Source organism: Pongo pygmaeus, chromosome 4 (assembly GCF_028885625.2).
Source record: "Pongo pygmaeus isolate AG05252 chromosome 4, NHGRI_mPonPyg2-v2.0_pri, whole genome shotgun sequence".
Lineage (NCBI taxonomy): Eukaryota > Metazoa > Chordata > Mammalia > Primates > Hominidae > Pongo > Pongo pygmaeus.
The window spans coordinates 127,795,638-127,813,796 of NC_072377.2; the positions used below are offsets into that span (position 1 = coordinate 127,795,638).

At 35.8% G+C, this 18,159-nt stretch overlaps 1 protein-coding gene across 2 annotated transcripts in view; it reads right to left on the reverse strand.

The window, feature by feature from the left end:
- Nucleotides 1-18,159, reverse strand: part of CEP120 (centrosomal protein 120) — a 75,601-nt gene that overhangs the window by 45,992 nt on the left and 11,450 nt on the right. Inside the window, exons 5-8 of one of the 2 annotated variants that reach the window (XM_063665171.1) lie at nucleotides 15,074-15,166; nucleotides 8,161-8,309; nucleotides 2,310-2,507; nucleotides 117-344 (exon numbers count right to left, since the gene is read on the reverse strand). In XM_063665171.1, coding sequence (XP_063521241.1) covers nucleotides 117-344; nucleotides 2,310-2,507; nucleotides 8,161-8,309; nucleotides 15,074-15,166 — 668 coding nt within the window. The remainder of the gene's footprint in view (nucleotides 1-116; nucleotides 345-2,309; nucleotides 2,508-8,160; nucleotides 8,310-15,073; nucleotides 15,167-18,159) is intronic. The other variant, XM_063665172.1, reaches the window with a different exon arrangement.

Sequence of the window (18,159 nt, forward strand, 5' to 3'; positions counted from 1 at the left end):
TAATTAAGATTAATAAATATACCCTTATGAAGGTAACTCTTCTGAAATTCAACTTTTGTAAGTAATCATGTGTGGGACTAGTGAAGCCAGGGGAATGAAGGAGGGCCACTACTTGCCTGGGAGTCTATGCCTTCTCTCTGCAGAGCCACAGACACTCCCACAGTTGGGGCTAGCTCCACAGGAATAGGTGCAAGCTTCTGTTTGGCTCTATTTGGAGGGTCAAGGGTAAAAGCACCTTCGACTGTGACTGGGTGCTGGTTGATTTCTGTACTGCCCTTTTTAAGTAATCCAGTTAAAGGTATTTCTGTACTTCCAAGTGACTGGTCTCCACAGCAGAGATGAATCTAATATGAAAGGGAAAAATCAAAATAGGGCTTTATACTTTCTCCTTTCTCCCAAATGTCATAAACTTAATAAGAAGTTGTAAAATGATTCACAGAAAGAAAATATAATGCAGGTTATACCTCATCGACCTGAAGTGACTAAGTAATGAATTCTTACACATAACTGTTAAAACTGGTGATAAAACACAAAGTTTACTAAAAGCTCAATAATAGCTATTACCTTTTTCATTTCTTCTTTCGGTATTACATAATCATACGTTATTGCTTCTTTTTCTGTCTCTTTAGTGAGCTACTTTAATATTTTACTATGCAAAGTGTATAACAAAATTAATGCATGAATTTAAACAAAAAAACAAAGAAATACCTCAACATTTTTCTATTTCCATTTTACCATTAATTTAAACACAGTTTCAAAAAATAAGTCAGTGGATCAATCCTGATTTGGAATTTAAAAACCTCAAATAGTTTTTTTTCATGCATAAGATATCTTATTTCTCTTTTCTTGCTTTTCAGACCTCATATTAAAAAGAGTGCTTAACAGTTAAGTAAAAGAATATCTCTGGAGTGGAATATACTGTTAATCACTGATAGCTAATTAAAAGTTCAATATTATCACCTTTTGACAAGTACAAAAAAAAAAAGACTGTTCCAGATAAATGTTACATAACTTGTTTTCCCTTACTATATTGAAGCCTTAGCAAACTTAGTATTTGAATGAATAATAAATAAGCAATCATGCTGTAAAATATATTTAGCTCTCATATCATCAGTGAAAGAGTTAAGAGAGACCTGTAACTTAGTCCCAAAGTTATTATATTAACGTGTAATATTTTTATGGGCTGGAAAAAAAAGTATTTTTATGATGTAAATGTCCTCCATTAGAAACTAATAAATCAATACTTTTGGTAAGGATTGATATGTTAGATACAGAATAAAATTCAAACTGCTTTTCCCTGCATGTCATCATTTTATATAGTCTTGTTTTCTAAATATCTTGGGTTTAGCAGAACCATCTCTAAAATTTAGTTCTACTAATATTTCCTAATGCTTCTTCTCACCTCCTGTCCATTACTTTATTTTAAACAAATGAGTACCTAACCATATACAACACCACCCCATTTCAGTTTGATCAAAAGGAAGTGTCATAAAAGACAGAAGAGTAATGTTTACTAGGTAAGGTTAACTTATCTTTTTTTTGAGACAGAGTCTTGCTCTGCTGCCCAGGCTGGAGTACAGTGGTGTGATCATAGCTGACTGCAGTCTCCAACTTCTGGGCTCAAGCAGTCCTTCCACCTCACCCTCCTGAGTAGTTAAGATTACAGGCACACACCACTATGTCTAAGTAATTTTTTATTTTTGTAGGAACAGGGTCTTGCTATGTTGGCCAGGCTATTCTTGAACTCCTGGCCTCAAGTGATCCTCCCATCTTAGCCTCTCAAAGTGCTGGAATTATAGGTGTGAGCTACCATGCTCTGCCAATGTTTGCTTTTAAATGGAGTCCAATACATAAAGAGTTCATAAAAAATATTCAACTCAAGGGCAGATTTTAGAAAGCTGTCTTACCTCATGGCTTTTAACAGCAGTAAGGCATATATATTTTGAAATCGAGAGTGTGATCTGTGTGCCTACACCTAATATCTCCGCTAACAATAATGAAACCTTGCCCGTGCCCGCTGCTCTAGGCTCCAGGTATAATTTTTTTTATTGCAAAGGACTGATAACTGATATACCTCTTTTCTCAATTCCTGGGAAAAGAGGTGTTATCTCATAAAATTCTGAATTAATTGTAATGCCAACAACTTCATGACTCAGGATAGTACCTAAAAAAATTAGAAGATGTGGCAGAAAGATAACCTCTACTACTGAAATAGGATTGTTTAGGTACTAAACTCTTGTTTAGTTCAGGTACTAAATTAATGCTTAAAAGACCACCTCCAGTTAAAAACGATTTGCTGCAATACTCACCTGTAGTTTAGACTGAAGAGCCAGGTAAACACGAAGAATTTCTACACTGCTACGGATGCGAACTGATGCTCTCTCTGGCTCAAAGTTTGGGTTGATTAAATCATTGAAGGGTTCATTTGTAACATCATTTCCCAGTAAAGAGTAGTAAAAGAAAAACTCAGGCTGTCTTTCTGGAAGTTTCATGGTACATGGAATTAACTAAACATTTCAGGAAAAAGAAAACAGTATTACTTTCTAAACTACTAAACATGCTTAGTGTATCTATTGCATTCCAAAAATATTTGCTAAAATGTTGATTTTTTTATTTGATGTCTTAACCCCTCAAATAAAATTTCTGAATTCTGCCAAATTACTACCAAATTACTATTTTTTTTAAAAAAAGGGTTGTCTTAGAAAAGCAGTCTAAAAGACTTTATAGATTTATGTTATTTTAAAGTTTTCATTGCATTCAACTGGTCCATGAAAGAATATGTGAAAGTTCTACTTAGAAGAGATTAAATATTTCAAACTGAGCCTTCCTTATTTTCACATATTTTACTTCATCTCATACTTCCTCAGCCATCAGAGGCTCTATGTTATGAATGAGAAAAGGTTTTAAAGAAATTTAATCCAGGCTATTTAATATATAACATCTTAGTTGAGGTCTCCGATAGTTTTTAGCTATTCTGTCAAAATTTACAGGCCTATGAAAATAACACCAAAAAAATACCTTTTGTACTATGAGTGTTACTTTTCCGAGTTGCTAGTTTCATGGCCACATATGACTAAGAGATGGGATTCTTGTCCTACAAAATATATTTTCTAACAGACCTTTAATGTTCACTAGCATACTGTTAAACAATAAGCTATAAACATTTAATGTGTTCATCAATAGGAGATGGCTTACATATAATTATCATACACCATGGCTGCTAAATAATAACACATTAACATGAAAGTTATCTAAGACAGCAGTCCCTAACCATTTTGGCACCAGGGACTGGTTTCGTGGAAGACAATTTTTCCACAAACAGGAGGGTACAGGCGGAATTGTTACAGGAGGAAACTGTTCTACCTCAGATCATTAGGCATTAGATTCTCACAAGGAGCACGCAACCTAGATCCCTTGCATGTGTAGTTGACAGTAAGGTTCGTGCTCCTATGAAAATCTAATGCCACCACTGATCTGACAGGAGGCAGAGCTCAGGCCCTAATGCTCACTTGCCCGCTGCTCACCTCCTGCTGTGTAGCCCAGTTCCTAACAGGCCACAAACCTGTACCAGTCCGCAGCCTGAGGGTTGAGGATCCCTCTCTAAGATATACTGTTGGTTTAAAAAAATTACAGGATAGTTTGTATAGTTTGTGAAAATAAAAGTACTAACCACTTAGATTACAATAGCACAGTACCGGACACATAATAAATGTAAGTTATTTTAATCCTGCACTTTGAAATGTATTCATGTTTAAGTGAGGAGATTTTAATCATGTGGACTTACACACATTGAGAGGAGCACCTATGCACTTATAATTGTTACGATCACAAATTCTGGAGTCAGATCCCAATCCCTAACTCTAGTTCCATCAGTAACTTACTGTAAAATTTTAGAAAAATTACTTAATCACTGTGTGTATGCACTTGTTTTAGGGTTGTTGGAAGGATTAAAAGAGATACATAGCTGCTGCTACAACAATGCCTAGCACACAGTTAGCTGTTGTTATGTGAGAATGGAAAATACCTAGGGAAGAACACACTAACCGTTACAGTGATTATTCTGGAGGGGTTTAGAGAAGATCTTCATTTTCTTTTACTTTCTTTCATAATCATACAGCAATAAAAACATTACGAAATAAAGATCCTTATATATTTCACAGTACATTTAATTCTAAATTATTCCCATTATGGGAAGAAATTCTTTAAAAATTCTTTATTATACTGATATTTAGAGACTATTTTTTTCCTACTCTTAACTTTCAATATTTAAGAAAAGAAGGAAGCAAGATTGTCACTAGCCGGTCTTCCTGCTCCAAACTCAATCCTCCATTCTACTAAAACTTTATAGTAACATGTGCTAAGTCACTGATTTGCATCTGAAAAGGTTTGTAAATTTGTTTATTGCTAGATGCTTTCTCACATTGCCTTTGACTAAGTTGAGAGGAAAAAACTAAACAGCTAATTTCATCCCAAACATAAACAACACAATCATTAAGCAGCAGCACCCTACCACCCATACTCTCCTGCCCCCAGTCCCTGGAAATCACAAATCTGCTTGTAGGAACTTTTGCCTATTGTGGATGATTCATATAAATGGAACCACACAATATGTGGCCTTTTGTGTCTTGCTTCTTTCACTTAGCATGTTTCCAACATTCCTTTATGTTGTGGCATGTATCAGCACCTCATTCCTTTTTTTTTTTTTTTTTTTTTTTTTTTGAGATAGAGTCTCGCACTGTCACCTAGGCTTGAGTGCAGTCGCATGATCTCGGCTCACTGCAAGCTCCGCCTCCTGGGTTCACGCCATTCTCCTGCCTCAGCCTCCCGAGTAGCTGGGACTACAGGCACCTGCCACCACACCCGGCTAATTTTTTTGTATTTTTAGTAGAGACGGGGTTTCACCATATTAGCCAGGATGGTCTCGATCTCCTGACCTCGTGATCCACCCTCTTCGGCCTCCCAAAGTGCTGGGATTACAGATGTGAGCCACCACGCCTGACCTTCATTCCTTTTTTTTTTTTTTTTCCTATAAAGATGGAGGTCTCGCTATGTTGCCCCAGCTGGTCTTGAACTGCTGGGACTCAAGGGATCCTTTTGCCTCGGGCTCCTGAGTAGCTAAGATTACAGGTGTGTGCCACACCACCCACAGGTAGTACTTTGATAGCTAAATTGTATTTAATTGTATAGATATGCCAAAGTTTGTTTATCCATTCATCTATTGAGGGCATCTGGGTAGTTTTCACCTTTTGGCTATCATGCATAGTATTGCTATAAACACTCACATACAGATTTTTATTTGAATACCTGTTTCCAATACTTTTGGGTATATACCTAGGAGTGGTATGGCTGATCATGTGGTAATTCTGTTTAACATTGTGAGGAATCCCATCTGCCTTAATTTTTTATAGAGATAGGAAACAGTTTGCCAGACATCAACCTGTGTTTTTTTTTTTTTTTAAACTAAACTGAAACAGTAATTTGTCCCAGTAATTCACCTGTATTACCAAGAACTGTATTATATTGGTTTTTAAAAGTTATGGACTCAATAGGTCAATTACCCACAGGAAACTTTACTATACAAATGTAGCTTCTCATAAACAACATGGTAGGCATCTTAGTAATATTACCTCATTCCTCATGAACAACTGACAAGATGGTAAATATCACGACTATATAAAATCAAGCCTCAAAAAGGTTAAGTAACTTGCCTAAGTTGAAGGAGCTAGAAAACAGAATGAGATTCCAACTCAAATCTATCTTATTCCAAACTCATTAAGAGGCAAGAAAGCATTATATGGGAACAACAGAATACTAAAAATGACCACATGGTCAGAAATACTTGGGCCATTAACTAGCTGTAAGATCTTCCTAAGACTTGGTTTCCTTATCTCTAAAATGAAAATGATCAACTCTAAGATTGTGGCAGGATTAAACGCAAAATATGCAGAGTGGGTGGCACAATGTCTATTATACAAAGCATTACACAGTAAGTAATCAATAAATATGAACAATTATGTGTCCCTAAGGAGGATAAAAGTGTTAAAACAGTGATTTAAAATTCAGCTGGGCATGGCGGCTCACGACTGTAATCCCAGCACTTTAGGAGGCCAAGGCAGGAGGATCACCTGAGGTCAGGAGTTTCAGACCAACCTGGGGTTTCATGTTTGATGAAACCCCATCTCTACTAAAAATATAAAAACTGGTCAGGCATGATGGCAGGTGCCTGTAATCCCAGCTACTCGGGAGGGTGAGGCAGGACAATCGCTTGAACCGGGAAGGCAGAGGTTGTAGTAAGCTGAGATTGCACCATTGCACTCCAGCCTGGGTGACAAGAGTGAGGCTCTGCCTCAAAAAAAATATAAAAAAAATAAAATGCTTTGCAAATATGGTAACAACACAGTAAAAATACAGTACATTCCTAATTATCTGACATATGGACAACAGTGTTCTGATGTGGTTAATAAATAAAAAGGCAATAGATATCTGGCTTTCCCTGCAACTAGAGTGGCATATTAAACTATAACAATCCATAAGCAGAGCTGTAAGAGAAGAAAAATATGGAAACTGATATAAAGGCAAAAGTATGTATGTACCAATGAGGAAATTTACAGTACCAAATAAGGAGAGAAAGAGTAAATGCTCAAAGAACACCAAGTTCTTTATATAGTGGGGATGAATTCATTGTGACAAAGTAAACACATTTCCTGAGAAAAATCTTTACCTGATGTACCTCGCAAGTCAAATAAAAATGTGGCCACTAATTGCATATTTCATTTGTGAATGTGGATTACGTGGACATTTTGTTCCTCTAAGAAAGTAAATAAGGCCAGGCATGGTGGCTCACACCTGTAATCCCAGCACCTTGCGAGGCTGAGGTGGGAGGATCATTTGAGGCCAGGAGTTCAAGACCAGCCTGAGCAGCATAGTGAAACCCTGTCTCTACAAAAAATTTAAAAATTAGCTGGGTGTGGTGGCACATGCCTATAATCCCAGCTACTCAGGAGGCTGAGGCAGAAGGATCAATTGACTCTCGGAGCTTGAGGCTACAGTGAGCTATGATCATGCCAAGGCACTCCAGCCTGGGCAACAAAGACAGACCTGTCTCTTAGGGGAAAAAGTGGGGAGGGGAATACTCTGATAAAAATTGTACTGTTATAAACCATATTATCTATTTTTATAAGTATTAATTCATTTCAGCTACTATAGAACAACATAATGTCAAGAAAAGTAGACCTGTAAAACCAAGTTGATGGCAGAGGAGGGGAAAAAAAAGGGAAGTGGACTTGAGAAGGACAGTGGAATAACAGCTAGTTTTGTGTTGAGCTGCTGTTGGGAAGAAGGCAATCTACCATGAGCCCTGAGCATCCCTGCACATTCTTGCAGAGTATGGCAAGACTGCAAGGCCCAGACCACTCTTTTACTCAGCCCATTTCCCAGGGTTGTTTAAGCAGCTTGAGAGATAAGGTAATGTGTCTTCCTGGACAAAGACTAGGCCTGCTTACTGCTTACAATAAAAGTGGCAGGTTCCCCAAATTCAGTTTCCTCAGCTGTGATAAAACCCACTATGTGCAGGGCAACCACCTGGGCCCCTCTGTGTAGTCCCCATGGGACCTGGGGTAAGGGCAACTGAAGGAAATATACCAATATTCATGTTCTTGCTCTGCTACTAAGGGTAATAAATTCTTTTGTTTCTGATCCAAGAACCTGTGTCTTCTGCTAGCATCCATGATAGTAACAGCTTAATTTATTAGTTTATAAACAAGATAAAATAAAATAGAACCCAAAACTCTATAGGCATTAAGTATTAGTGGCAGAAAGTATTCCTGACATTATAAGTTTCTCCAAAAAGTAAATCGTTCAAAATTTAAAAATCCTTCTATGTCAGTCCTTACAATGCCACACAGTACAATGGAAAACAATGTTAACTGATGGCCATTCTCCTAAATCCTGAGATTTATTCTCTTACAATCAAGATCATAAAAATCTATTTTTTCTAAATTAAAGTTCTCTTTCTAGTATGAAAGAAAACATGTTTTGAACTCATTTTTCAAAAGTTTAAAAAAAAAAAGTCTACTTGCAAGTCTTTTTAATACCTGAAAGGTAAATGTTTTACATGTTTTCAAATTATTCATAAGTCACCAATCTCATGGAAAGTCTCACCTGTTCCAACTGGGTGGCAAATGCTATGGTTACTGACAAAATAAAAGAGTCAGTACAATATTCTGCTGGTCCAATCTGATGGTAGCCTCCCTCTTCATTCAGCACAGCCACAATGTCCCTGGGGTCAAGTCCAGCCAGGATGGCAGGTACTTTACAGAGAAAAACACGATTAAACTACATTGTAGTTTGTCATAAACCATTATAAGATTTCAAAAACTGATTATATTTTGTAATTTGCTTGGTAATTTTCATGAATACAGTTAATATCTAATAAGGGTTCCTTTACTCTCTTAACTACTCACCAAAGAAACCTTACTTAACCAGCATTGTCTTTCTGTATATAAAAGTAAAATTCTGAAGTAACATTTTTAAAACCTTAAGGTAATAAACCACATAGAAAAGGCATCTAACATAGGTTTTACAGTGAATCTAAACTGGAAAGTAAATAAGCTAGATATGGCTAAGAAGAAAAGGGTAGCTGAACAGGGAATGGGGGAGTTAAAAAAAGAGTGTTCTAGACAGAAGGGACAGTATGTACAAAAACACAGAAGGAAGAGAAAGCATGTGTGAGAAAACTGACACAGGCATAGGGTGCCAGATCCAGAGTGAGAACCAACATACAGAGGGAGGTGGGGCTGGATAAGCAGAGGCCATATCATACAGTCTTTCTGTATGCTATCCAGAAACATTTTTGGATAGTTTTCTAAGAATAAGAGAAAATCATGAAACTAGTTTTGAGAAGAAAATAGGCTTTAGTATGAGGAGACTGAAGAGGGACAGGGTTTTTCAAATTGATTTAAAAAACAAAAAACATACACAACTAAAATAATTGATAATATCCAATGTTGAGGAGAATGCAAGAAAGTGAATGCTCTCAATGTTGGCAGGTATACGCTAGAATAACCTATTAGAGGGTGATGTATCAGGGCCTATCAAAATTTTACATGTGCATACCCTATAAACAAGCAATCCTTCTTCTAGGAGTTAATCCAAAAGAGTTGTGCTTACAGTAGCAGTGGCTGAAAACAGTATAATAATTAAGAGCACAGATATCTAAGTCACATAGACCAAGGTTCCAATCCCAGTTCTGTCCTTCACTTGTTGCACAGGGAACCCATACCCATCTCTTTTAGTCGCTTATTTTTTTTTTTCTAAAAAGCTTTTATACAGTTGTTTAAAGATCAAATTAAATAATGAAAGCAAAGCATTTAGCACAGCCTCTGACCCATTAAGCACTTTAATAAAGGTAGCCATTATATAATAAGGCCAATAGAGCTTAAAAGTTAAAATAACTATGACATGTTCTCACTGACAGGGCAGGGAGTTACAAATAGGGTGAAGGTGAAAACTAGAATAAATCTTGCAGTGTTGGAATGGAGTTGAAGGTGTCAATCTAAATTAACAATATATATATTGAAGCGTCTATATACATATATGTAGAGCAGCATCAATTCAGATATCATATATATACATATATATACACATATATACATATATATGGCTTTTTTTTTTTTTTTGCAGAGCTAGCTGAGGTTTTATTTTGGACCAAAAAAAAAAAAAAAAGCAACGGAATTGTTTTGTAGCTGGAGGCATGGGCACGCGGCGGGGTCCCCAGGTAGTAAACTTCAAAATTTCAAGGTCATGGAAAGATCAAGGAACTATTTCAGAATACACAGATACAACAATTCAACGTAACATCTAATTCTAAACTAAATCCTTTTCCTATAAAGGAAATTATTGGGAAAAGACAATTGGTAAAACAAAACTCAAATGAAATTAGGGGTAGTAATGTATCAATGTTTCATTAATGTAATAAGGTTACATGTGTTAATATATTGATGTAAATTTCCCAGTTCTGATGGATATACCACGGTTATGAAGGAGAATGCTCTAATAAATACTCCAAATATTCAGGTGCATTAGGTAGTAAATTCCTCTCAAATAGTGCAGGGAAAAATATTCTTCATAACATACTTCCAACTTTCGGGGAAGACTGAGATTATTTCACAACGAAAACAAATTCTTAAAATTTTTTTTCACTGAGGGAAAAAATAATAAAGGCTCTAGAATCTGACTTCCAAGTTCACATCCTGACTTCACTACTTACAGTGTATGCCATTTTGGCAAACACATCGCTGAAATTCAATTTAACCATCTCTTGGGTTTATGGTGCCTAGAGGTCATCCAAAAGAAGATGTCCAGGAGGCAAGTGATATTTGGGTCCAAAGGCCTAAGTGGGGGTCTTCGGCACAGAAGAGTATGATTGTATGACTGATGCCTGGTAAATAAATAGTATTGCATTGGAAGAGTGTATACAGAATGAGAAGAAATTTCTTTAATATATAAAGGTTGGGAAGAGAACGAAAAGGCCAAAAGGAAGTTAAGAAGTACTGGTAAGAGAAGAAGCTGAGGAAAAGTTATTGTTAAAATACTGAATTATAATATCTTCTCAATTCAAAAGGTAATTCTCAATTCAGGATTAAACTTTTAGGACAAGACAACTATTTATAAATTCACTGAACTAAGAATATACGTGCCAACACAAACACCGCTATTAACGTTAGTTTTCCACATAAGTCTAGGACATTCCATGCAACATGACTGAAGCATAGTAGAATACCAATTGTATGATTTCAATTTCACTATTTGTTTCTCTCACTTCCAGAAGACACCTTCTTCCTCTACAGAAAAAGTTTACACAAGAGATGTAATCACAAAATATTAGAGTAGGAAAGAACTTTAGAGACTATCTCATCCAACTCCATCATTTTACCTAAAAGAAAACAGGGACTGTAAAACATTGAAGAAGAAATATGCAGTCTGGCACATAGAGCTTAGAAATCTTCACTTAGCCCTAATAGCAAATAAAAAGCTGAACGAACTAAAAATTAACAACTCTCCATAGATCTGTCAGAAAAGTGAGGTCTCAGGAAAACTGCTGCTCCCCAAAACTAAGGAAACAGACAGGGAACAGAAAGAGCCAATGCATTAAGTAGGAAAACCTGAACTGGGATGAATTGCTAGTAGCTTGTTGTGAACCAGCCTGAGAGATAAAAACTCCAGGGGGACCCAGTCACAAGGGAGCCCCACGCTTTTGTGACTTTTACCTCCAGGAGCTCTACCAGGTCCTCACAGTGAATATCAGAGAAAAGTTCCCTCATTCTTCTGGCATAGGGAGGAGAAAAGAAACCATTCTGAAACACACCAGACAATTCTGTTCTTGTTAACAAGGCCTGCCCTCGGAGAAACTATTTGCCAGAGCCTAACCTGTTGAGGTTCTATCAGAGCCTAACTGACCAGGGAGAAGAGAAATACCCAACTCCAGCTGTCTCTGTTCTTCCATGCAAGGGAAGGGAATACACAACTCCAGCCCCTCCAGACACTCTGCCCCATCCAAGGGGAGAAAAAACTGAGAAGCAATGAAGTTCAGACCCAAGGGGCACAGGCTCAGTAAAAGACTTAGACCTAACCATAAGGCTATAGAATGCTTCCCCTTCCCGACTCCTGACCACTACATTACTAAGGCCTCTTTACAGCAGTTCCTTTTGCCCTATACATCATGTCCGGCTTACAACAAAAAATTGCAAGGCATACTAAAAGGAAAAAAAAAAAACACAGTTTGAAGAGACTAAACAAGCATCAGAACTAAAGTCAGATATGGCAGGAATGTTGTAATTATCAAAACAGAAAAAATTTTTAACTATGATTAATATGCCTTATAAAGCTTTAATGAAAAAAGTAGACAGCATACAAGAACAGAGAGATAATGGGAACAGAAAGATGGTAAAGCGTAAGAAAGAATAAAAAATAAATGCTAGAGACAAAAATACTAAAACAGGAATGAATGACTATAAGAATTGGTTCATTAGTAGGTGGGACACAGGCTGAGGAAAGAATCTCTGAGCTTAGTATGACAATAGGAATTTCCAAAACTGGAACATCAAGAGAAAAAAGACTGGGGGAAAAAAAAAAACCACAGAACAGAACAGAACAGAACATCACATCTCAGAACTGTGAGATAACTAAAAATGGTGTAATAAACACAGACTGGGAATACCAGAAGAAAAAAGAGAGAAAGGAACAGAAGAAATATTTGAAGCAATAATTACTGAGAATTTCCCCCAATTAATGTCACACACCAAACCACAGATTCAGAAAGTTCAGAGAACACCAAGCAGGATAAATGCCAAAAAAAAAAAAACTTGCTGCTAAGCATCCCATATTAAAACATCAGAAAATCAAAGCTAAAGAAAAAATATTGAAACAAGCCAAATGAGAAAAAAAATCTTACCGCTAAGGGACCAAAGATAAGAATTACATCCAATTTCTCAGAAGCCATGCAAGCAAGAAGGGTAGAGTGAAGTATTTACAATGTTGAGGAAAAAAAAAAAAAAAACATCACCCTAGAATTCTGTGCCCAGTGAAATTATCCTTCAAAAGTGAAGGAGAAATAAAAACTCTCAGACAAATAAAAATTGAGGACATTTGTTGCCAGTAGACCTGTGTGCAAGAAATATTAAAAAGTTCTTCACAGACAAGAAAAATGGCATGGGTAAGAAGCTCAGATCTACACAAAGAAATGAACAACATCAGAGAATAAATGATTAAAATAAAAACTTTTATTTTTTATTCTTAATTGATCTAACAGATAAAAGGTTCTTCAATTATTATGTGTGTGTGTGCACGCATGCGTGTGTGTATGTCAATGTATAACTGAAATGAAAGCAATGATACAAGGGACAAGAAGGAGGGATTAGTAATATTTTATTTTAAAATACCTAAAACAACCTGTGAAGCAGTATAGTGTTATTTGAAGCTGGACCTTCAAAGTAAAAGCAGTATACTGTTATTTGAAATTTGTAAATGTATAGTGCAAACTCTAGGGCAACCATTAAAAAAGTAAAACAAAAACAAAAACAAAAAAGTATAACTGATAAGCAAGAAAGAGAAAATAAAATTAAATTAAAACCACAAATGTGGGAAAAGAGTTACAGACAAAAACAGGAATAAGAAACAAGAGAAACAAATATAAAACACTAACAAATAAGGTTATTCATGCAACTATATTAATAATCACCTTGAACATCAATAGTTTAAATGCACCAGTTAAAAAATATTGTCAGAGTGGATCAAAAAACAAGATCCAACTATATGTTATCTACAAGAAACCCACTTTAAATATAAAAACAAATATAGATTAAAAGCTATACTAATCCAAAGAAAATGGTAGTAGTTATATTAATTTCAGACAGAACAGACTTCAGACCAAAGAAAGTTAACAGGGAAAGGAGGAATATTACATGATGATAAAGGAGTCAATTCTGCAAAAAGACAAAATAATTTTTAATGTGAATGCACCTAACAGTATCAAAATACATGCAGCAAAAACTAACAGAACTGCAAGGAGAAATAATTGTAATTATCAAAACAGAAAAAATTTTTAACTATGATTAATATGCCTTATAAAGCTTAAATGAAAAAAGTAGACAGCATACAAGAACAGAGAGATAATGGGAACAGAAAGATGGTAAAGCGTAAGAAAGAATAAAAGATAAATGCTAGAGACAAAAATACTAAAACAGGAATGAATCCAACTTGGAGACTTTAACACACACTATCAAAAATGGACAGATCCAGCAGGCAGAAAATCTTTGACATAACTGAACTCAACATTATCAATCAACTGGATGCAATGGATATCTATAGACCACTTCAAACAACAGCAGCAGAATACACATTCTTCTCAAGCTTACATAGAAAGTTCACCAAGACAGAGCAATTCTGGGCCATAAAACACACCTTAACAAATTTAAGAACAGAATCGTGTCTGCTGTCAGGCTACATAAACTAGAAATCAGTAACAGAGATAGCTGAAAAATCCCAAAATACTTTGAGATTAAACAATATACTTCTAAATAACACATGGGTTAAAAAATATCTCAAGAGAAATTTAAAATATCTTGAACTAAATGAAAATGAAAACAACAAAAATTGTGAGATGCAATTTTTATTTGTCTGAGAATTTTTATTTCTCCTTCACTTTTGAAGGATAATTTCGCTGGGCACAGAAATTGTGACATGCAATGAAAGCAGTGCTTAGAGGAAGATTTATAGCATTAAATGCATATGTTTGTTAGAAGAGAAGATCTAAAATCAAACATCTAAGCTTCCACCTTAGGAAACCAGAAAAGAAGAGCAAATTAGGTCCAAGTAAGCAGAAGATAATAATAAAAATTAGAGCAAATCAATAGAACTGAAGACAGGAAATCAATAGAGAAAAATTAACAAAATCAAAAGCTGGTTCTCTGAAAAGATAAATAAAATCAATAAGCCTCTAGCCAGGCTCAATAAGAAAAAAAAAAAGAAAGGATACAAATTACTAATATCAGAAATGAAAGATGGGATCACTACAGAGCCTACGGGTATTAAAATAATAATAAAGGAATACTATGAAGATGTCTAGGCCCACAAATTTGATAATCTAGATGAAATAGACCAATTCCTTGAAAGACACAATATGCCAAAACTCATACAAGAGTAAATAGACAATCTGAATAGGCCTATTATCTATTAAAGAAATTGAGTCAATAATTGATAACCTTCCCAAACAGAAAGTACCAGGTCTAGAGATCACTGGTGAATTCCACCAAACATTTAAGGAAGAAATTATACCAATTCTCTATAATCTCTTTCAGAAGACAGAAACATAGAGAATACTTCCTAACTCATTCTATGAGGCCAGCATCATCCTAATACCAAAATCAAAGACATTACAATAAAGAAAAGAAAACAAACAAAAAATACAGACCAATATCTCTCATGAACACAAATGCAAAAATCTTCAACAAAATATTAGCAAATCAAATCCATCAGTGTATAAAAAGAATTATAGGCCGGGCATGGTGGCTCACACCTGTAATTCCAGCACTTTGTGAGGCTGAGGTGGGAGGATCACTTGAGCCCAGGAGTTCGAGACCAGTCTTGGCAACATAGGGAGATTCCATCTCTACAAAAGGTTTTTAGAAAGAAAAATAATTATACACCATGATCAAGTGGGATTTATTGCAGGTATGCAAGGCTGGTTCAACATTCAAAAATCAATTAATGTAATCCATCACATCAACAGCCTAATGAAGAAAAAAAAATCACATAATCTCATCAACAGATGCAGAAAAAGTATTTGACAAAATCCATTATCTATTAATGATAAAAACTCTCAATAAACCAGAATTAGAAGGAAACTTCCTCAACTTAATAAAGAATATATAAAAACCTACAGCTAACATTATATTTATTGGTGAAAAACCTGAAGCATTCAAGATCAGGTACAAGACAAGGATGTCCCTTCTCACCACTCCTTTTCAACATCATACTTAGAGCTTTACTAATGGAAAAGAAAAGGAAATAAAAAGTATACAGATTAGGAAAGAAGAAATATAATTTATCAGGTACAAGACAAGGATGTCCCTTCTCACTACTCCTTTTCAACATCATACTTAGAGCCTTACTAATGCAAAAGAAAAAGAAATAAAGAGTATACAGATGAGGAAAGAAGAAATATAACTGTCTTTGTTCACAGAGGACATGATTACATAAAAAATCTGTGGAAAGAATCAACAACAAAAAGAATTTTAAAAAAGGCCAGGTGTCATGGCTCATGCCTGTAATCCCAGCACTTTGGGAGGCCAAGGCAGGCAGATCACCTGAGGTCAGTAGTTTGAGACCAGCCTGGCCAATGTAGTGAAACCCTCTCTCTACTAAAATACAAAAATTAGCCAGGCATGGTGGCATACACCTGTAGTCCCAGCTACTCAGGAGGCTGAGGCAGGAGAATCGCTTGAACCCGGGAGTCGGGGCTGCGGTAAGCCAAGATCGCACCACTGCACTCCTGCCTGGGTGACAGAGTGAGATCCTGTCTCAAAAAACAAAACAAGCAAAAAAAAAACAAAAACAAAAACAAAAAACCCCCCCCCCACACACACAAAGTGATTATAGCAAGGTTACAAGATACAAAGTTAATACACAAGTCAACAGCTTTCTTATATGCCAGCAATGAACAAATAAAATTTACATGAACACCCTCAAAAATAAAGAATTCGGATATAAATCTAACAAAATATGTAAGATCTATATGAAGAATACCATAAAACTCTGATAAAAGAAATCACAGAACTAAATAAATGGAGATAGTGCATGTTCACAGATAGAAGACTCAATATTGTCAAGATGTCAGTTCTTCCTAACTTGATCTACAGATTCAATACAATCCCAATAAAAATCCCAGCAAATTATTTTGCAGATACTGACAAATTCTTAAGTTTATATGGAGAAGCAAAAGAACCAGAACAGCCAATTCAATATTGAAGAAAAAGAATAGTCAGAGGACTGACACTGACTTCAAGTCTTACTTGAAGCTACAGTAATCAAGACAGTGTTGCATTGACAAACAAATAGACAAATAGATCAATGGAACATAATAAAGAGACCAGAAATAGACTCACATAAGTCAACTGATCTTTGACAAAGGAGGAAAGGCAATGCAATGGAGTAAAGAAAGTCTTTTCAACAAATGGTGCTGGAACAACTGGACATCTACATGCAAAAAGTGAGTCTAGACAGACATAGACCTTACAACCTTTCCAAAAATTAACTCAGAATGGATTACAGACCTAAATGTAAACTGCAAAACTATAAAAGTCCTAGAAGATAACAAACGAGAAACCTAGATGGCCTTGGGTGGTGGCAACAACTTTTCAGATACAGCTACAAAGGCATAATCCATGAATGCAACAACTCATAAGCTGGATGTCATTAGAATTTAAAACTTCTGCTCTGGGAAAGACAATGTCAAGAGGATAAGAAGATAAGCCACATACTGGGAAAACATATGTGTAAAATACATATCTGATAAAGAACTATTATCCAAAATATACAAAGAACTCTTAAAATTCAACAAGAAAATGAACAACTCAATTTAAAAATGGGCCAAAGCCCTGAGCAGACACCTCAAAGAAGACACACACATGGTAGGTAAGCATATGCAAACATGCTCAACATCCTATGTCATTGAGGAATTGCAAATTAAAACAACAATGAAATACTATGATATACCTAGTAGAATGGCCAAAATCCAAAACACTAACACCACCAAATTCTGGTAAGAATATGGAGCAACAGAAATTCTCATTCATTGCTGGTGGGAATGCCAAATAGCACAGCCACTTTGGAAGGTGGTGTGGATATTTCTTACAGAACTAAACATACTCTTACTACATGATCCAACGACTGCAATCCTGGATATTTACCCAAATGAACTGAAAACTTCTGTCCACATAAGAATCTGCACACAGATGTTTACAGCAGTTTACAGTAGCTTTATTTATAATTGCCAAAAGGTAGAAGCGACCAAGATGTCCCTTAGGAGCTGAGTGAAAAAATAAACTGTGATACATCCAGACAATTGACTATAGGCACTCAAAAGAAATGAGCTATCAAGCCATGCAAAGACATGAAGTAACTTACATGCACTTATGACTAAGGGAAAGAAACCAATCTGGAAAAGGCTACATACTATATTATTCCAACTATATGACATTCAGGAAAAGGCAAAACTATGGAGACAGTAAAAAAGATCAATAGTTGCCAAGGGGATGGGAGGAGGGAGGAATGAATAGGTGGAGCACAGATGATTTTTAGGGTGGTGAAACTATTCTGTATGATACTACAATAGTGGATACTACAAGTCATTTACATTTGTTAAAACCCATAGAATGTCCAACACCAAGAGAGAAACCTAATGTAAACTATGGACCTTGGGTGACACTGATATGAATGATGTGATATATTCATGCATTGTAGTATCACCACTCTGGTGTGGCATGTTGATAGCAAGAGAGGTTGCAAGTATGTGGGGACAGGGAGTATATAGGAGAACTCTCATTTCTCTCTGCTCAATTTTACTGTGAAACTAAAACTGCTCTAAAAAATAAAGTTTATTAA